The sequence below is a fragment of the Acipenser ruthenus genome, chromosome 7, assembly GCF_902713425.1.
Source record: "Acipenser ruthenus chromosome 7, fAciRut3.2 maternal haplotype, whole genome shotgun sequence".
NCBI lineage: Eukaryota > Metazoa > Chordata > Actinopteri > Acipenseriformes > Acipenseridae > Acipenser > Acipenser ruthenus.
In genome coordinates, this window is record NC_081195.1 from 18,085,949 (window position 1) to 18,108,905 (window position 22,957).

Here is a 22,957-nt window from a genome sequence, read left to right on the forward strand (position 1 = left end):
TGTAATGTACCTGCTTGTTTGTAATTTCTCTGTAAGAGAAATTGAAACTAAATCTTCTCATAGATAGTAGGCACGTTTTTTTATATAATTGTACAGGACTGAGTAAAATTCCAATTGAATAAAAAAACAAAACAACTAATCCTCCTAGTACAAGAAGATATCTTCAGCCAGCTTTCGGATAGCGCTAGAGTGACCGGCAAAGCTCTAAGTTCCTCTGAGTTTCAGTTTTCACCATCCAAGCTGACGACAAGTTAAACAGACAGCCCTTATTTTATCCCCTGCTGTGTTGGCACTGAACTCTGCTGGAAAAAAGGGACTTGAAGGACTGCTGTGCTGTAAGTAGTTCATATTGGGTTGTTTGTCGGGACTGTACTATAAAATAACATTTGCTTACTAAGGTGGATGTACATTAGTTTGTATTACATGCTGGATTGAGGTTGCAGTCTCTTCGGGGGTGTCATGTACATAGCCAGAGTTGCACGTTTCTTTCTTTATTTTTTGAACAGGGGTAGAAAAAAAAAACTTTACGTTTCTTTGAGAGCAGTGTTTATTCGAGTGAGGCGTTAATTTGAGGGTGGTGTTAATTTGAAGTAATACGATACATGTCAGTGGCATCTCAAACATGAGAACAATTATATACAAACAACGAGTATTATATTACAAGTAATGCATAAAATAAAAGCACATGCATGTTCATAAAGATATATTTTACCATTCAACACAAATGATATCGTTCAAAATGGCAGAGGAGGGAAAAATAGTTTATAACAAAACTAAGTTTATTTCAGGTTTTCTTTTGTTTTCTAACTCAGTAGTAAAATACAGAAATACATATAAATACGCTTACCTCTTTTAAAGACAACAGTTTTCAGGCACTATGCATTGAAGTTTTAATCGTAATTATTATTATTAATTTCTTAGCAGACACCCGTATCCAGGGCGACTTACAATTGTTACAAGATATCACATTATTTTTACATACAATTACCCATTTATACAGTTGGGTTTTTACTGGAGCAATCTAGGTAAAGTACCTTGCTCAAGGGTACAGCAGCAGTGTCCCCCACCTGGGATTGAACCCACAACCCTCTGGTCAAGAGTCCAGATCCCTAACTACTCCAAACAGTTGCCCTGTATTAAATTATACAGAGACTACAATACTGAGTACCTAACGCTTTCCAAGCCAAATGAACAATTAGCTTGGCGCTCTGCAAAGCAACATGTTTATGCCTGCAAACGGGGTGGGGCGAGTTTGCATTTCAAAGCGATATTACACAATTAAACGTTAACCAAAATAACCTTCTCAAAAGTATTTTAGTTATTTCTTTTTTAATAATGTAATTGTTATTTATTATTTTTATTTACTTATTTATTTTAGAGCATTACTGAAAGGGGGGTTACACTAATATAATTTATCTGCACGTGAAGTGATTGTGCAAGCCACGCGCCTAATTACAAATATACATTTTTACAACACTCGTGCTACATAGCTCAATTTATACCTCGTGCACCAATACAATAATACATATAACAGACACACCCGTCACATGGCATCATAAAACTCCATGCTTTCACAACATTGCAAGTCAATGAAACATCCAAATCTGTGGGCAATTCTGACAAATCACGCCAAAGTTAAAAGTGCAAAGTTAGGGGTTTAACATTGAGCACCCAACTCAACCCTACCGTGCCACTATATATATATATATATATATATATATATATATATATAAAAACACATATAAACACATATACACACACACATACATACATACATGCATACTGTACTTACATACACACATCCATAATAATAATAATTATAATAATAATACTGCAGCAATATAGAAGTTACATTAAAACCCACTAAGACAAGAATGCCATTTTATAAAAGTTTTCAGACTTGACTTCAAAACTGTAATCCTAGCTTCCCTGACAGATGCAGGCAGAGATTGAACAATTTAGGAGCTTTACAAAAAAGCCCTACCTCCCATGATGATTTTTTTTTTACCCTGTAGCTCCGCATCCCGTGATCTCAGAGTGCGATTCGGAAGATACAGGGTCAGTAACTCCTGCAAATAACTGGGTGCTAATCCATTCAGAGCTTTATAAGTTAACAACAATGTCGTTAAATCAATTCTACTCCACAGGGAACCAGTGCAAAAAGGCCAAAATAGAGGTCATGTTTACTGGGTTTAGTCAGAATTCTATTCTGCATTCTGAACAAGCTGTAAGCGAGAAACCACATGTTTTGGATACCAGTAAAAGTGCATTGCAATAGTCAATTCTTGATTCTTTTATATCTGTGGCTGGAGCCTTATCTACCCATTAATAAATGACCTCATTAATGCTCCAGTCACATTGGGATGTGGAATTTACCCCCATCTGTGCTCGCTACACTTCACGAGACCAGCTTTTCCGCCGGTCTCCAATAATAATAATAATAATAATAATAATAATATTAATAATACAATACAAATACAAATTAAATACATACATAAATAATGTGCACAAGGGGTGGGCACCCCGTCACAGTCATATATAAGATTCAGATGGGAAGGAAGTGGGGTTCTCAAGTGAAAGAAACAGAGATGGTAAGTATATTTGCACTCTGGATAATTTTACGCAGACCATATTTCAAGTATGGGTTCCTAAAATGTATAAAGAAATAATAACAGTACCAGAAATCCATTCATGCAAAAGTATTTTCAATTTGTAATGCAATCGACTTCCCAAGAGTGTTAGGGTTTAGCAGTCAGAAGGGGCTCCCTTTTTAGGTATTTTTGTTCCCCATTCAACTTAAAAATGAGGGGAAGTGATCCATTTTTTGCACAATGACAATATGGTTAGCCTCTCTTTGTATCTTGTGAAATCAATTGCTTTACTAGTCAATCATTAATTCAATGACAAGTATACGTTAAAATATACTTTGCATGAACTTAATATGATGGATTTGGCTATTACAAAGATCTAACTGGGTCTATTTGAATTATTATGCATAATTAATAGTGCAAAATATTTTGAAGACTTAAAACATTTGTCATTGAATTTAGTTTATTTCAGTATTCCCTATTTTAATTATTGAAAAATAGTTTGCTGGTGTTTAACCCAGGGAGGTAATTTGATGTATTGAACCATCTTTTCAGGCCCTGATTTGCTCCTATTGATGTCAATGTAAAATCACCTTCAGTGTCAAGGCCATCATGAGCAGTCTCAAATGCATAAAACCTTAGTTAAAATACCCCTCTTGCATCCCCCGCCACAGCTGTAAATTCTAAATTAGGAAAAGTTCAAGACCATGACGTGTATCAACGGCACAGGTATGTATATTAGCAATAAAATATTTAATTCTAATTTGCTAAATAATTCTCCAGATATATGTAAAAATGTAAGTGTGACAGTACATGTATGCCTACACTATATCCATTATGTAAATTATGAATGCATGCTTTTAAATTAATTGGAGGCAACATGTTGAAATAGATCCACTGCTGTTTGCATTAATATGTATTCGTAAGTGATTGGCAGATTTAAAAGGTGGAGGGAGCACAAGTCCTTACAGCTAGAAACTATCTTTGGGGAATGGAAATAAAACAACTTTCTGAAAAAATCGAGAAGACTTATGCTTGTCCACTTGACCTTTTAGTTTTACCTCATAATTTATGACTGTGTTAGTTATGGATAAAGAATGTATAATTCTCGGGGGGGTGGGGGGTGGGGGGGGGGGGGTGTTGGGGGTGGGGGGGGGGGGTACCACTGGGAGTCGATTTATCTTAACGGTTTCAGAAAAATATTCAATATTCTTTAATGAGTTAAGACATTTTTTAAATGTTAAATATCTGCCTCATCTTTTCATCTTTTTCTAAGAAAAGATCTGAATAGCTAACAGAATGTGACTTTATTTTGATGAAATCCCCACAGTTGTTTTGTTGAATTTGAGGGAATATTTCTAGCTGAAATGCCATAGGGCAAGATGTTTTGTGCAAGAACAAAGAGCAAAGCCAAAAATACATATGGATGATTTGAAAAGCACTCAGGTAGAAGACGTCTGTGTGTTATTGTGGAGTGTTTTAGCAACATCAGCATTGTTTGGCATGCCTGATGAGTGACACTTCATGCCTTTGGACGTGCATAGTTTTCTAGTTCTCATCCCCTTCGCTGTAAAAAGAGCCCAGGGAGGAAACTCACAAGTGAATTGTGTTCCTGCTGTGAGCATCTATCCATTCAGATAACCCATGGTGTGCTGGCCTTCGTTAGAGATGAAATCTGCAGCTTTGCTCTCTTGCCTCAAGTTATATTATACCCCACCCACCTCCCCTGACTCCCTAGGTCAGAAAAAAGATACACTAAAAGAAATGTAAACAAAAAATTAAAAAATATTTAAAATTTAATAAATAAATAAAAGTTCAGTCTTAAACACAAACACACACATTATTTTACTGGTTAACAAAAAACAGCATTGTAGGTTCTTAATGAGCACATTGCCCACAGGATAAAACATGTGAATCACCTGCCATAACACTGTCAGTAGGCGGTAGAACAGTCAGACTGCCACTGATTCAACATGACGAGTCTGCAGGTGTTTAATTGGACCTCGAGGGATATCTGTCAGTTTCACAATGATTACCATCTCTAATTCCTTCAGGGAAACTGAGGGGGGCAATCTGCAATGCAGTCTATTCTCTACAACTGAACATAGAGTCTTTTGGGACTGTTTCGAATCATCAGTAGTTTGTGCTGATCTGAATTTGCCTCTCAATAGAACACTTACTATCAACCCTTTATAAAATTTGACACATTTGCCCATCTTGACTGAAACTGATTTGCAATAAGGAGATGCAGCGTTTGTACATATTCTATCAAAGTGTATCAGATCTGTTATCTTATCTAAAAATGAATTTTGACCAAAACATACTTTCAAAAAGGTGATGCAGCTTTTAGATATTAAGGAATCCGTGGCAGGGATACCATTTTGAAAAGAATATCAGTGTGGGACAGTCCACTTATACAAAAGTGTTTACTACATATTCCATTTTTTTTTTGTCAAACACCTGTAACAGCAACAACCAAAATCATTTCAGTGCTTTTTTTGTTTTGATCTGAGAACCGTGATCATTATCCTTTGAGGAAGCCCATCTTGAAACTCTTATGTTCATGCAGACAAATGCAACCCATTGCCCTAAAAACAAGTTCACATTAACACGACTCTGTTCATATAATAGAATTAAAATGCTCCAAGTTGGTCATTCAGACAGTTATCTCCCAGGTATAAGCCCAGTGCATCAGGATTAAATGTCTTATGAAGAAACTGGAGCAAACTCATGCTAATTTAGGTTTGAGGCTGTAAAATGACACTGTATAAGTGGATCAGAAGAACACAAGAATATCATTGCTTGCAGTTCATTTTCTCCATTGATTTTATTGAACTGAATTCAATAAGAACAATGTTAAAATGTACACAAGTAGATATTTTGTGGTTCTTAAAAAATCAGAGTATCATCATTTTCACAGTGTAAAAGACTTAATTGAAAGAGAATTTCTGCTTGCTATATGGGTTACTCATTATTCTGCATAGTATAGTGTGGTATGTATGTTAGAGTATTGCACAAGAGCTGAACATAATTTGTCAAAAATTAATTTCATCATAATTAGTCCAAAAAAAATCCTCTTTTTTATTGTTAATAGTTAACACAATATATAAAACATATATAAAACAAAGCCTTGTTTAATAAAAGTTCAAGTGATTTCCCTATGGATAACTCAATAAAGACTTCAAAAAAGAATTCTCACCTTGCAACTTTATCCATTCGATGTAGTTTAGTTTTGAGAAAGTAATGAATGTCGTGGGTGAGGTGAGAAATGTTTTTTGCAGGCTTGGTTTCTAATTAAGGGATGCTGTTTAGGTGGTAGGTGAAATCATTTTCATTTAACTCATAACAAGACCAGATGATAAAAAGTGGTAAAAATCATTTAAGGTAGGTAGACAAACTGGTATTCAAAGACACAGTAATATACAATTATAGTTTACTCAATATTCTTGATAAACATTCCACCCAAATGATTTTTACGTTTGTTCTTCCTGATAGTTGTTTACAAGTGTCTTTGGGGTGGGACTGAAGACTGCTGAGAAATGGTACAGGAGAAGTTTCCAGTGCCTTGAAGAAGTCAAAGCAGACAACACTATTAATTTTATAAAGATGCAGAAAGCAGGTGATGAGAACATTTCTCACTAATGTCAACACTAATAATAATACAAATAATAATAGCAAAAATAAGGAATAATACACCCAACTGTACAAAATGAGGCTGCAATTCCTTCACAGGTTTTTGAGGACATGTGTCAATGACTAACAGCTTTATGTACACTATAGTGAACTATATTATTGTGTACAGCTTTTCTGCTTTCCCTGGCTTCTCACATTCATATTAAGGCAGGTTATTATTTTGGACAACCTGTCTGTCTCCAGACATATCCGGTTTAGCGAGGGACTGCTGTATAAAGCAAAGCACTCCCTATTCTGCTTGGTTTCTTATGTCACTTCATTTCACTTGTGGGCACTTAAAGCCATGCATTCCTGTGCTCTCGCTCAATATACTTATAAAAAATAGGTATTGTAGCATCACAGATAGGAGAGGGAAGAAAGCAGGAGTCTTACTCTCTTTCAAAACGGTTGGAAGCAGATACAAACAGACTGGGAGCTGTGCTAAAGCTGAGGTGGTACTGTTTGCAAGGCTTAAAAATAATAGAAAATTAGCCCTATAGTCTGGACGTCGTCGGTTCAAGTCCAGGCTATTCCTTTGCTGACCGAGGACGGGAGCTCCCAGGGGGCGGCGCTCAATTTGCCAAGCGCCGCCCAGGGGAGGGAGGGTTAGGTCGACCAGGGTGTTCTTGGCTCACCGCGCACCAGTGACCCCTGTAGTCTGGCCGGGCGGCTGCGGGCTTGCCTGTAAGCTGCCCAGAGCTGTGTTGTCCTCCAACGCTGTAGCATGGTGAGTCTGCAGTGTGAAAAAAAGTGGTTGGCTGACGGCACACGCTTCGTAGGACAGCGTGTGCTCGTCTTCACCGCTCCCGAGTCAGCATGGGAGTGTTTGCGGTGAACTGAGCTAAACAAAAATAATTGGACACTATTAAATTGGAGAGAAAACAACAAAAAAACTAATTGGCGACTACTAAATAAAAAAATAAAATAAATAAATAAATAAATAAATAAATAAATAATAATAATAACAACAAATCTGGTCCGTGTGCAGTATGTTCATTTGGTTTCCTTTTATCTTCACTGTATGTTGTAAGTGGATAAAGCAGCCGTTTTTCCCTTTTCATTCAATGACAAAAAATTCAAAAAGAAACAAGGCTGTTTATTGGTTCTCTTTACAGAATTGCAAATTGTAGTGTGAAAATCGATAAAGGAATGTATAGTATATAATGTCTGCTGGTAGAATGCACTAGAGCGAGTACTGGGACAAGTATTGGAAATGTGTTTAGCAAAAATGGCCATGTCCATATTCATTCCTATAGCATCGTTTATAAATCAGTGCTTCAAAGAATATCATGCAAAGGAAATCAGTGCAGCAATGATGTCTGAAATGAAAAAGACACATTTCTTTCCTTTCTTAAATCTGTATTTTGATTAGATATCAGGTTTATTTGACTGCCAAGAGATTTTATTTGTATTAATGTAATATGGTACAAATTCAATTTCAGACAATTCAAAAAGAAAGAATAATCAAATGCTCGTTTAAATTTTGAAAAAAATACTCAAACATGAAAAACCCATCTTTGTCCCAGAACTAACTAGAGCTTGCAAAAAGAAAACATTTTTTTTTTAATTTTACAGAAAATGAGTGCACTGACACCCATAGCTGAAACACTGTGCACTGAAGCCTGTATAACACTCATATGATTCCCCACTCTAAAAAAAAAAATCTGCCAAGAGAAACAATTTCAGAACCAATTTTTGCTGGAATAGTTAAAAAATAAACTTTGTAAGACCCTAAGACAAACATTTCAACTGTAAGTCCGACTCAAACCACAATTTAGTATTCGATACTTATGGGTGGACAGTTAGCAAATAAGATAAAAAAAAAATACAAACAAAGACAACAATAATGAATACTGCAGAACACATATACTAGGATATTAAGAAATATAATATTAGAGAAATATACATGATATAAAGTCTCCCTTAAAGTAAGAGCCATTTCCTCTCAAGAGCTAAGCAAATACTCCTGGATTAATGTTTAAGTGCAAAATTCTTATGAAAACAAGTCAACTAGTAAGCATTCAAACAGAGCAGTGGATTTCATAAAATCAGGATATGTTGCATTGATGTCATATCCAGCACTTTGAATTGAATGTGATACTCAACCGGCAGACAGAGAAAGCTAATTATTTTTTGCTTTTGAATCCAGGGTGGCCAAACTACCTGAAAGTAGATCAAATTAATGGTGATAATAATATTTGAATTATTGAGCAGATACAAATACTGCAGAACATGTAGAAAAAGCTGTAGAAGGAAAATTGTTCTGCGCTACCTACGCTGTCCTTAATGGTTTAATTTCTCTAAGGTGTTCTTTCGTTGATTTAAAATAATCTGCATTTGTGGCCATGGATCCTATTATCCAAGCTTTGACTTTAAAGAAGTATTATTACCACAAAACTGTTCAAGGTAATTGTTGCTATATTTAGTAATGGTCTTGAAAAGTTTCAGGCTTAAGCTTTATATTTAGGGCAATATTTTAAATTGTGGTGCCACTATATGTATAGCGGCTCTTAAAAAGTACTAAATAACAAAGACTATAATAGTTGTGTGCAATTATTTAATGCTACATGACAAATAAAAAGCCAAGAACTATAAGTTATGTTATTTTGTACTTTTCAAACTGATTATTCAGTTACTTGGATTTAGCTCTCCACAGAAATGTGGTGCTGACAGTCAGGTGAGGATTGGTGTTGACTGGGCTAATTTACCATTCAAAGTGAAACAAGAGAAGAAACCACAGCTAGGATTTGTGACGATTGCTGCTTTTCTTAGAACAGAAATCCAAGCAGCTGATTCTTCTCTTGTTTCTCTTGAAATGCAAATCAGCCCAATCAACACCAATAACCCTCACCTGATTGGCAGCACTTGATTATGTATGGAGATCTCAATCTGAATAAGCAAATAATCAGTTTGTGCTGCTCTAATTCTAATGTGTGTCTCTCAATAAGGTTTGTAAGGGGTTCTGTTGTTGACAGATTTCCTGTATTACAATGATATTTCAAGGGTAGTCAGCCAGGATGAGGCCAATGCATTTGGTCAGATTGTGGAGGACACGGTTCCTCTGCTTGTGCCTGATGCATTGGTTGTAGTAACTAGTGGTTTCAGAAGGTACAGTATGACTTAACTTTGACTTTACAGAAAGGTTGAACCTTTGTCGATATTGTGACCACGTGATAATGGTAAAGTGGTGCTACTCATTGGGCTGAGCTGTCACGATTAATTGCTACCATAACTGTGTTAGGAGTGTGAAAAACCTTCCTCTTTTTGCTATTTCCTATGGCTTTTACAAATGTGTGAATGCAGTCGAACTTCAAAGTGAAGAACACATTGAAAATGGATGGGGTTCATTAGGGGTGCACCAATACTCATGTTTCCCGAGTATTCCCTTTAAGAGGTTTTGGAGGTTGCACTGTTCTACTGTCACTGCCTCCTCTGGTCTACGTATTCCTGCAAATTTCTTTTTAAACACAGTTACAACTTTTTAGATTTTTTTTTTTTTATCCATGTTCCCTGGGCTCTTAATCATCTAAGAAAAACATTTTCCCATTCATACTTTTTCCTTTTTGTATTGCTGGTAATGCTGTGATCTGCTAATGGTTGAGTTAGGGTTATCTCACTATTATACACTGGTGTTAATGGTATCCTTTGGCATTTTTAAAACTTTCCAGGGGGCTAACACTTTTCCCTGTCTGCTCCTGGAGCAGGGGAAGCTTGGCCACATTAGGCCTCTCCTCCTTGAGGGCGGCTGTCAGTGAGATAAAGGGGGAACCGGCCAAAACTGGAATTGGTCCTGTCCAGTGAAATTCATATTGAACCAGTAGGAATTGTTACTGCTGCTTTATTGATCAGTCTCCAATTAGACAAGAAAATTAAAAACATTTTTTGAATATAGCAAACATGAATATTTTGAGTTAACTGAATACATAAATTATAACACATATTGCCTTACAGTTTGTCCATAATAAATCAGTCAAGCAGGCAATCTAGGAAAATAATATATGGATTTCAAATAATCTAATCTATTTTGGCTTCTTTTTTAAAATTAATTTCTACCCCCCTTCCCGTTCAAAATAATTCAGAGAGCTGCAGTCTAGCCACCCTTTAACTCCTCAGTGTTGGCCCTGCACACAAAGTGCAGCTAACAACAGTGTACACAGCCAGGAACTTATTATTCATCCACCAGGAACATCATTCTCTTTTAGCTTTATCTCGTAATTTTTCCTACCCATGAGTTTAATTAGAAAGCAGCTTCTTTTGGGAGATGTCATCTGAGGGTTTTCTTGAATAGTCTTCAGCTCATTGTTAGAGTACATGAGGTAATGATATTTCTTTCCTGTAACAGCCTGCTGCCAAAGGATTGACTTAAGGCTGCATTAAACAAGTGCCTTCTAGGTTTACCAATCTGTTACTAACATTTACAGCATATATATATATATATATATATATATATATATATATATATATATATATATATATATATATATTAGCTCAAAGAGCCAGTTGCCCAGCGTTTCGATATGTTGTACATATCTTTCTCAAGGGAGCCTGTGTTTGAATCAAAACATTGGAGGTATTTATAGGTTTTTGACAGCATGACAACTACTATTTATTCTTACATGATGTAATGGTGTTCTATATATTGTGACATCATTTTTACTTCTGTCTTTGAATCTGTATTAATTCTAATTAATACTACTTTATAAAAACTTATATTTTTATTATATCATGCAATGCTGGCTCTGAGGATCAGTCTAGATTTGGCCTCCCCAGCACATCAGCATGCACAACTATTGAATGAATTTTGTTTATTTATTTAAATGTTATCTATTTATTGAAGTTAATTAGTTCATTCTTTTCTGTTGAGTCCCGCTGGCATAATCGTGTTCAGTCTATTTATCCATTTACTTTCTTTTATTCTTCTATATGTCGCATTGTCTAATTTGAGCTGTTCTAATACTACAAACTTTACATTATTTATGTCATGTCCCTGACTGGTGAAATGCTGTACTATTGGTTCATTCATTTTTTTATTTCTAATTAATGAAAGGTGGTTCTGAATTCTTTTATATAAAGTAGTTCCAGTCTGTGTCTGTCATTATCTTGAACACCTCTACACCTGCACACTGCAAGACACCTTGCCACACTAACATATTGTAACATTACAGCTGAACAAAACATACATTAGACATGTAAATAAATGATAAAACATCAAGAGATATGCCATAAACATGTATTCAGCAACTGTGAATCTATAATAACAGAACACATTTTCAAAAAAGGAAGATTGTGGAGTTTTCATATCTCTCTGCCAATATGACCATGAAAAAATTAAAATAAAAAATGTCATTTTAAAAGTTGTTTTGTGTCAAAGACAATAATGACTTATGTGTGATAATATAAAGTGTTAAACTTCTCCAGCAAAGGATAAATACAAATTAATAATAAATCAAAACTGCAATATATGAGTGTTCCTTTGTTTTCCTATATTAGTAAAATATAATGTCTGGTAAGGAATTACATTTAGACCCGGGATAACATTTTAAGAAATGTTAAAAGGCACTAAAGAAAACATGTATGTTACAGAGACAGTGTGGGCATGCCACGGCATGCAAAGTAGCCTTGTTTTTAGAATGTATTGCAATATATTTTGATGAAATCCAAAATATATTTGGAATTCTCTATAAAATATAGCTTGGATTCTTGTAGGAATGTACTGAACTGTATTTTTTTCTGAAATGTATGAGAACACATTTAAAAATATATTGCACTATACAGCATATATTTAGGGAAGAGATGATAATATATTACCATGTATTTGAAATATATTTGTATTGCTTTGACATATACTAAAATATATTATTTTGTTTCCATATGGAAAGGTGTGATGAAACCAGAGAATCATGTACAGTACAAAATGAATGTAAACAACAAGAAGAATACATTAGTTAAGATAACTGATCCAGTATGTCATACCTACCCTCCTTAATAGACCTCTTTCCACTTAAAGAGGATATTAGGATGTAATTATACATATCATATCCAGTATAACATATTAAAAATTGTGCTTACCTGTCATTGTAGATATTTTTTTATAGAGAGTGGAGGAAAAGCTTAGGCAGGATAAAACTGACTTGTTTAATTTAGTTTAGCCCAATTTCTCTCACAAATTTCAGCTAGTGGGGTTACATATGCATGCAAATTTACAAAGGAATTCAGGCCATTCTGGCTGAAAAAACTCTTGCTTCTTTGGATTTTTCTATTATTACATTCAACTGTATGTATCTTCCTAAATTGTTAATGGTTAATAATTGAAGCTTTTAAATTCAGTTTTAGGTTTAATTTAGTTATGTCCCATCCAAAATGATTTAGTTTCATGCATTATCCCCAGTTAGTCAATAAAGAAATAACCTTCTATTGTTTTTATAAACCAGTTTTAAGGAATGTTTTTATGGACTATAGAAGATTTTATAATAACATTCTCTTAGGTTAAACAGTGCTTTGAAAAAATAACCCCTTTTTAAACATTTGAGAAAATGCTTTATGAATTGCAAACAGCATTTATTTAATCAAAATAGGCTTTAAAAAAGTCATTCCTTAAAGTCCATAATGTTACGGATGTAACCCTGGTTCCCTGAAAGAGAATACAACCCTTCAGAAACCGGGTCACCAGGAAATGGGTGCCTGGGGACACCGAGTCAACGGGGAGTCAAGGAGGCTGTGAGGCTTTCAGTGTAGAGGGGGATTTACGCCCTTCCAGCAGCTTCCTGCAGGAATTGCAGAATAGTTGCTATAGGGCAAGAGATAGGGTCATGACCCTGGGTCAGACACTAATCTTGAAAATACTTCCATTTGTAGGAGTACTCCGACCTTGTGGAGGAGGGCCTAGCATTTTGCAGTGTACCAACGACCACGTCCGAGAGCCCTAAAGTGGACAGACGGTCCTGTTCAGGGGCCAGACCCATAATTGCAATCTGCCCGGCTCTGTGTGCCAGAGTGAGGATATCCAGGCATAGCGGGACCTCCCAGGGCTGGCCTTGCAGCAGCTGGCAGAGGGTTGAAAACCAGATTCTCCTGGGCCATCGGGGGGGCCACCAGGAGAACTGTCGCCTTCTTTCTTTCGGACCTTCTCTAGAAAGGCCGGGAGCAACGGTATTGGCGGGAATGCATATAAGAGCGTCCTGGGCTACTCGTGGGCTAGGGCGTCAACGCCTAGTGGACTGCTGAAACGGCGGAGGGAGAACCATAGGGGGCAGTGAGTCGTTTCCGCCATGGAGAAGAGATTGAATCGGGCCTCCAAAACGCTCCCAAATATGCTCCACCACCTGAGGGTGGAGCCGCCATTGTGACGGGAGAGGACCCTCCCTCAAGAGGAGGTCCGCTGCCCAATTCGCCACTTCGGGAAGATGAACAGCCTGGAGGGATAGCAGGTTCCGTTATGCCCAAGTCAATAGTCGGAAGGCTATGCGATGTAACCCCGGGACCGAAGCCCACCTTGGTGGTTGACATACGCCACTACCAACATGTTGTCCATCCGGACAAGGACATGTCTCCCTTGGAACACATGGAGAAATGCTGGAGAGCAAGGTGAACCGCTTGCAGTTCCAGCGTATTTATATGCAGGGACCCACAGCCCAGACTACTCCCCAACCTAAATTGGTTGTGTCTGTCATCACCACCTGATGGCTGTGGATCACCCCACGTGAAAATATGTTTCCTTTAAGTCCACAGTGGTAAAATAGTCGCCCAGCTGGACAGACTGCAGAATATGACGGTGTGTAACCATCTGGAACCTCCTCTCCCTCAAGAACCTGTTGAGTTGTCTTAGGTCCAAGATGGGGTGAAGGCCGCCATCCTTCTTCGGCACCAGAAAATACCTAGAGTAGAACCCCTCCTCTTGGGAGGTAGGTTCTACAAGGCGGATGGCTTGTTTGAGAAGTAATGCAGCTACTTCTTGCTTGAGAGCCGAGACCTGGAGAGGGTCGCTCACAGATGTAACCATGATCCCTCGAAAGGGAGGAGGACCCGCACGTAACGTACGCACGTAAGTGTGTAATGGGTGTGTACGGTGGTGAGCACCCAAGTGTCCAAGGTGCAATTGCGCCAATATTGCAGCTGGTGTTGTGTGAAAGGGTGGGTCTGAGGCCGCAAGCCTTCAGAGCCCAGATTGGGCTAAAAAGAATTAGGCATTTAAATTTCATCACTGTCTTCTTTTCACTTTTAAGTTTTCTATTTTTTTTATCAGATTTTAAATCATGGAATTTTAATAGCAAATCACCCAAAGTAGGGGATTGGGGATGTTTTAACACAAATTTAATGCATTCACCCTCCAGGCTACAAGTACTGTACTGTACATCCCAGTGTCATCATTGGCACAGGCTGGGGATATATCTTAGTATTTCTTATATGCCTGAGTGAGAAAACACAATACAAAGTATAAAACAAAAGTACACAAAAAAATGAATACTTTTTTGCATTCTATTATTACTACAGTAAGAAATTCACTGAGAGGACACATTTTCTTTTGGTACGTCACACCACAAAGCTTAAACTGAAGACAATACATTAAAAAAAAATACTATGAACCATATTGTGAAGAATCTGGACACTGTACTGAATAGACTTTACAGGTTTTCTTGGGCTGCGGTGGTTCGACTCATCACTGTCTGATGTATGTTAACATGGGTCTGTTACCATTGTAGTCTCATTTTGCCTCTCTGCTTTACTAATGTAGACATAAGATGTTTATAATCAATGTTAGCAAGTGAAGTTAATAAGTGTTACATTTTAAGGAACACTGAATGAAAACTGAAAATTCTTCTTATGAGATAGGCCAGACATTTTTTATGTACAGAGCTCCTCAGTTCTGGAATCGGTTACAATTTGACACATTCTAATATTTTATTTAAAATAATTTTCATGAAGTGTGTGTGTGTCTCAAGTACAGCTACACTATACAGTACTAATAATAATTAATAAATACATTTTTGAGACTTGCATGCTTTTCTTCACAGTTAATTATAGTGAGTGGTAAAGACCAGCAACAGAAATGGTAACAGTTCAGTCCATGAAGAGAAAGGGGAAGCGGCCTTGACTACAAGTTCACCACTATCCATGCTGTACCACAGACTAGTTTGGTGGCCTTAATTATAATACATTTTTGCTGAGATGTAAACCTAATTACAGCAATATCATAATTCACTACCTCAAATCTAACACCCAGGGGTCGGTCTGTGGTAGCAGCAGCAGATACACCACTGCGATAGGAACAGTGAATAAAAAGGCAAGACCAGAAAAGGAGATCAAGTACATTACCAAGTATGGTAATAGTCGAGTTACATTGCAGTGTAATATTGCCACATTGGGAGTTTAATGATTATGTCATGGGGATAATAATAAGATATTATTAACCCAAATGTGCAAACTCTGTAATCATTACTAAGTAATTACCAAGTAATTCTAAAATAATGACCTCATGATATATGAATAAAAACTGCAGTGCGACGCTGTATCATGGCATAATTGACCATTACTCTGCAATTTTGAAACAATTAAACTATAATATTCCTACAAATGTCCGAGTTTAACAATCTAATTACAAATCAGTAGTTACTTCACTACATGCGTGTAATAAGACTGCAGGCATCTGATGTCAGCTTTTCAAATCTGATTCTGTTAATACCAGTACAGGTACACAACAAAACAATGTTGCTTCCAAAACTAACAACAGTGGCTTGCAGATTTCAAGATTTATCTGAGGAAGACTTGTGGAAGAGCACAATATCACAAGTGCTTTAAAAAAAAAAAACATTAAGTGACATCAGAAACCTTTGCAGGAATTACTTATTTTGTACAGTCAGGTGTACATTATTCCTTGTGTAACATACACCCTCTAAAAGTGTAGTCTTCTTGAATGACAGGTAATTTTGGAAAGGAATTCAATCTGAGTATGCTTGCTGTTGAGAATAAAATATGGATGGAGATTGACAGATAACCTTTAGGAAGTGATGAAGTATCATATGCTGCTTTGCTTCTGTGAAAATTAACACTGTGTACTGTAAAGTGCTTCCAGATAAGGCAGATATACTGACAGAAAGATAGTATTACCAAACAAGTAGATGAGCTTACTGCAAAAGACAATAAGCAAACTGGAGTCTGTACTCATTGTGTGATAATACCAGTGGTCAAGCAGACATCAGAAGTGTGTAACCCATTGCTACACTGCAGAGAAGAATTTAGTAGACTGCTGATTTCAAACTGCAGCTGTGCTGTTTGCTAATATAGCTTAGGCTGCTTCATAACTCATAATAACTATTCATGTCAGCATGACATTTAATAACCAGTGCCTTATTTCCTTTTAAATGCAGTGGCTTACTGCCATTTCGGTTTCTGTAGTATAGCAATATTATATATTTGTTCCTCTCATTTCACATTCCCTTGTCAGTTATACATACAATATATGGGTAACACTTAAGTGTCTCTAATTACTGTCTATTTACATACTAGTTACTTAGTAAATGCATGTGCACTTACACATAATTACAATGGAATCACCCAAAGTTACAATGTACTTAATGTGTAAATCATTTTTCACGATATATGCAAGTACACAATTGTATCAGAAAAGGGTTAGGGTTGAGGGGGGTGGACGTAGGGTTAGGATTAGGATTAGATCTTGCAAAAAGATTTACACATTAAGTACATTGTATGTCTGCATAATACCATTGTAATTATGTGTAAATACACATGTATTTACTAACTACTATATAAATACATATTAATTAGAGACACTTAATGTAAAGTGTTACCCATATATGTTCTGTAATTTACAAGGGTTGAATTTAAAAAAAATAACATAGAAAAACAGTATTTTGTTCATTCATTTTATGAATACACATGTTTAAAAGGTACTTGGCCAGTTCACATAAATTGTGTGACTGGACCTTAAGATGTACTGTAGCAGCTGTTTGTTTTATGTTTAATTCTAGGTGGGACAGAGAAGAATACAGCATATCCACAGGAATTGCAAGCTCAGCGAAGGTATATAGTGGATTGCCATAAAACTTGGTGTTAGCATTATTTGTTTTTTGAGAATATCAGATTCGGGATAGATGGATTTGTTATAAACATTGCATTGCCTTGTTTAAACATCACAATGATACAGGTTACAACAACATTTTTAAGAAAAGTCTCCTGGCTGGGCTGGAACTGAACTGACATCTTCAGATTGTGGCTTTAGGTGACTGGTTTCAGTACTCACAGTGACTCGCTCTGCTGCAGCACCATCTGCCCTGCCATCCTGCCACACACTAGACTGTCCGCTGGCTGTGAAACACATAAGACTTAGAGGAAATAGCCCACTAGCAACCCTGCCACAGGCCCTTTTTTGCAACTAGCATAGCCAGGGTGCGATCTGTCAAATTTCCGGAGGAGGGGGGGGGGGGGGGGAGAGGATAAAATAGACAAACAACAAAACATCACGGCAAGCCTTGATAGATCTGTAGAACACAATTTAAACAGTTAAGAAAATCACTAAGTTACTTATTTGTACTGAATCAACTGCTAACAAATCTTTAGCAATCACACATTTGCCAATTCTGCCATCATGCATGGAGGTTATTATTATTTTTGTGGATACGGTATCAAAAGACATCAACAAAAACTACCTACGTTACAGCAACTAAAATAATGTTAAAACACACTCCTGACAAGTACTTGCATTGTTGCACATAACCTCATTGATAATTACACAGAGTGTAACAACAATAAAGGGAACATAATACAACATCCGTATGTTAACAGCTTAATCTGCAGGAGTTAATTGTTAATCTTGGCCTTTTTTCCACTCTGCTCAGCAGGTGACTCAGCGGGTAAAAGTTCCAGTCCTTGTCTCTGGGGCTGTTTAAAAAAGCTACTATGGATTTTTAGTGTCCTGTCTTCATTTCTTTTTTCTTTAGTATAGTGTGCACTTCCGATGAGAATAAAAAATAACAGTTTGAAATATAGCAACTGAATGATGTTGACGTAGTTGATTTTCATTGGTTAATTTGCCTTGCTACGGTGCACACACCACTACTGTTGGATGACAATGATGGGTGAGTGAAATCCGAGCCTGATTCACTATACAGCCGAACTTTACGATCTGGCTCCAGTGAAACCAAACTCCATTCCTTTTTTAAAAAAAAATCATGTTAATACATGTGCTACTGATCTTACGGTCTGAAGTTTGTGTAAAAGTGATGCAACATACATTTATAATTTAAAATATGTTTAAAATTTCCTGAAGAAATAATTGTAAATTAATGTAAAACATTTCTATAATCTACCCCCCCCCATTCAAACTGCACCCTGAGCGTAGCCACACAAGCTAGTTGACTTGGATTATGGTTCATAGGCTTTGTGCCTAAATGTGACTTTACTGCCATTAATCTTTTGATGAGGTTTGCACCAGATATTAGACACTTTAGGGTCTCAATCTCATTTACATATTAACTTGAGCATTTTGAAAGAGAATGCAAGCAACTAACAATCGATGAGTGTATTGCGTAAATTGGTATTTTCTAAAACCCTTGTACCCAGCAAATGGTTACTAAATTTGGAACTCAGTTTTATAAAATAGTCGTTAAAAATAGTAGTTAATTAAAGACTGTAGTAAATGCCTCCATTTTTACTAATTATTTGAATGAAAACAAAAATACTAGTAGTAAGGTTGCCTAACACGACAAATTACAGCAACATAGGAGGCTGTGTGGTCCAGTGGTTAAAGAAAAGGGGTTGTAACCAGGAGGTCCCCGGTTCAAATCCCACCTCAGCCACTGACTCATTGTGTTACCCTGAGCAAGTCAGTTAACCTCCTTGTGCTCTGTCTTTCGGGTGAGACGTAGTTGTAATTGACTCTGCAGCTGATGCATAGTTCATACACCCTAGTCTCTGTAAGTCGCCTTGGATAAAGGCGTCTGCTAAATAAAACAAATAATAAATAAATAATAAAAATGTGTGCGTTGAAATGGCTATCCTCACAGATATACACTATAAATGGCCAGTTGATGGGTATTTTAGGAGAAGGGTTTGCTATAACAAAATGTTGTTCTCCCACATTTTCAACTGAATTCAACAATCAGTTCACAAGTTATAAGAGTCTCAAGCTTTTATACACATCAAAACAAATATCTATCTGTACAAAATAATTTACAGTGCTACCCCTTAATAAGCATCCCTTTATACCACGGAACCAGTTATAAGGAGGGATGGTCATGGTTGCAGAATCACTTACAATAAGACCTCGGTTTTACTTCTCATCTGAAGGACGGAGCACAAAGAGGTTAAGTGACTTGCTCAAGGTCACACACAGTGAGTCAATGGCTAAGCTGGGATTGGACTGGGAACCTCCTGGCAACAAGCCCCTTTCTTTACCCACTTGTTACTATGGCTCCCGAGTTAGAAAGAGGGAGCAGTGCATAAAGCTTACACTACTGTACTGTTCACTTATTCTGCTCTGTGTAATTACACTTTTTGAACAATATAGAGATACTCTTCTACTGTCAGGATTTGAAACTATCCTACCTGCCAACCTTTAAAGTTCCCACACAGCTCTCAATTTTGTATCTGCTGAAACATCATTATTACCATCAAAATGGAATTAACTGGGTGCCTATCTGTCAGAAACTGTAAGATTTGAACTAGAGAGCCATATTCCATTGCACCGCAGTTTTGACAGCTACACTGAAAAAGCTGATGGTTCGTGGCTTTAGAAAAAGGAACTGCAATGCCAGTGCCTCCAGCAGTCAGGCCAGGCACCAGAACTTCCCTGACAGTACAGTACAAACAGATTCATCTTTTTGATTTGGCATGTTTCATTTTGATATAAGTTCAGGTATTTCTGTGTGGTCAATTCCCATGAAACATGAGTGTCACACAACTTTTCACTCATGTGCTCTGCCAGTGGCTTCTGTGATGTTTTCGCAAACTCCCAAATCTCCAATACACATTGGACAAATGACAAAAAAATACTGGAATTTGGAAACATTTGAATATGAAAAACAAAGGAAAATAAAGACATCGTCCCATGACTTTCAGGCGCACAGGACAGTGCTGCCATAGCTACAGCTGCAGTTATCATTCAACACTCAACAGCACTGTTTGAATTTTAAAATTGATTTTTATGTTTCTATATGTAGGAAGCCTACTTAAGTGGTTAGGATGCTCAATGTGTCTTGTAGATACTGTAACCATGACGGGTGCTATGCTTTCCGAGTCAAAGGGAAGTCATCTACCAGACAGCAGAGGACGAGGGCAGAATCTAAAAAAAACACGACACCGAGAGGTTTACAAAGCTTAAAATGAAATACGTATATGGATTGATTGGAATCACATCTAATACACTGGTGTCACAGCATCTGATAGTAACTAGGCAGTTTAGAGACTCCAGACATGGATTGTGGGTACAAGCACAGAGCACATTTCTTTTAGTAGTCAAATGCTTCAGACCATACATCAGCCTAGTACCATAACATACATGTCGCAGAATCAGGTAATTCTGCTTTTTAGTCTACTCATTAACCCATGTTTCTCCCTGACACATCCAACCCATTCGACAGTGCAAATTCATTATATGTGTTCCTTAAAGTTACAGTAACTAATTAATAGATTACAACATTTACGTCATGGTGATCAACTTCTTCGTCATACAGATTACTCTAATTTTGAATTTACAGCTATGGCAGGGGATGTAAGTTACGGACTTACTTATTGACTGTGTGGCTCATAAATGAAAATTGAAATTAAGTATGAAAATACCTGTAAGAAAAATGTATTCAAAGCTGCCTAACCAACTTTGGTAAATCAGGCCCCATCTTAGCAAAAAAAGTGTATTTCTCCTCCAAAAATTGCTGTTTTTGCAGGTCTAAGAGGCTGCCAGTTTGCTCTAAGATGACACTTTTAAATCCTATTCTGCACTGAAAGATAAAACCCCATTTAGTAATGTCACGCTTGGCCATCGTGAACTATTTAAATGACGAACAGGATTTTATCAGAGACGCTGGGTGACAGCGAAAAAGGCCACTTTAGGTGCTATTTTGCTCATAAATGATAAATGAATAAAGTCATGGCTGGCCTCTAACACATAACAAGTTATTAAAATAATCGCGCACAAGACAGCTCTGCCAACATCAATTTTGAGGAGTTTCTATATAAAAAAGTATAAAACAATACAGTGATATATTGTCAGAGAAGAAATATTATTACATGTGCATCGAATTTGTGAAATATTGTGAAATATGAATATTTTTCATCAAGATTTGTTATAAATCTTGTTGAATTACTGAAATTTATGGTACAACAATATTTTCTGAGCAGCACTCCTTATTTTTTAGAGCAATTATATCGGTATCATCTAGTTTACACAGTAGTCATTTATTCGGGTATCTACGAATATCTGAATACAATAAAAAGGTTATTAATTAAATCAATAACATGCATGGAAAAGGTTTAATCTTGTCAGCATATTAGTTCTGTAATAGCAAAAGTTCCATCTTGACTTTAACTTCTGAAGGAAAAATATATGGTTTCAGAGGTAACTAATGCTAAATAATTCAGTTGTCAAGATCCACCATTAGAGATAAAACATTTCATCAATGGAAAGAAAGCTTCTGACATACTCTCACATTTTTTTTTTTGCTGACAACGGTGATTTATATGCAGAATATGCACAGATGTATGGCAGCTAAAATGCTCTATAGCTTTTGATCTGATGCACACATGCACCAGCTGAGCTCATTCAATTGAGAAAAAAAAAAAAAGTATCTGTATTTTTTTTTAAATAGTTGGATTTTCAGCATTGATTGGCGGTGCTCTTATTTATTGTGCTAAACTGCATATGCTCAATTTGCATGCACAGCACAGTTAATATTTTTTAAATGACTTTGTGGAAAGCAGAGACAATGTTTGCTGTTTTGCCAATTAAGAATGTGATAGGAAATACCCAGAGAATGCAGGTGGCTTTGCTGAATCACTTGAGTTTTATTGTCCTATTTATTAATTAATCATTTTATATTGAATGTGCTGCATAATTGGGCACATTCATGAACCTAAATATTGTTTAATAGCAGTTATTTCTGAAAAGAAAAAAACCCACACATTACATGTTTTAAACAAAATAAAGTAATTGTGCATTTTTTTAAATAAACACATGTTATATTCTTAGTTTCTATACCTTATTCGCAGGAAATCTGTTTTACTTCCTGTGTCATTTGACCTGAGCAGCATTTTACTGACTGAATGCACATCAGTTAATATGGGAAGCAGCTGATTGGTTAAAGATAGGTGTGAACAATTTGCACCACTCTGGTTCTTTGCCCCTTTAAAAATAGACCCAGGACACAGGAACTTGATTTCAAAAGCACGGACGTGCTATTCTTTTAATAAAAACAAAAAGCTGTTTACCTGTAACACAAACCAAAACAAAATAAACACAATTTTAAGATAAAACGCCATAGCAGGTTTCACTACCTTGCTTTTTTTTTTTTTTCTTTATGGTTGAACACACACCTAACCGGGTTCTTCACTCTTCAGCATCCCAGAACAGACTGGCTGCTTTCTTTAAATACCCTGCACCTGGCTCTAATTTACAATGATAGCCAGGTGCAGGGGATAATTACTAATAAAACAATTAAATTAAACCAATGTGCATTTGCACATGTTTT

The 22,957-nt window shown here is 36.6% G+C and overlaps 1 protein-coding gene across 1 annotated transcript in view; it reads left to right on the plus strand.

Moving 5' to 3' along the window:
* LOC131737573 (DNA nucleotidylexotransferase-like) overlaps window positions 1-22,957 on the plus strand; it is a 98,824-nt gene that overhangs the window by 43,143 nt on the left and 32,724 nt on the right. The window contains 2 exon segments of the mRNA XM_059027822.1: window positions 6,084-6,207; window positions 9,236-9,368. Of these exon segments, the coding sequence (XP_058883805.1) occupies window positions 6,084-6,207; window positions 9,236-9,368 (257 nt within the window).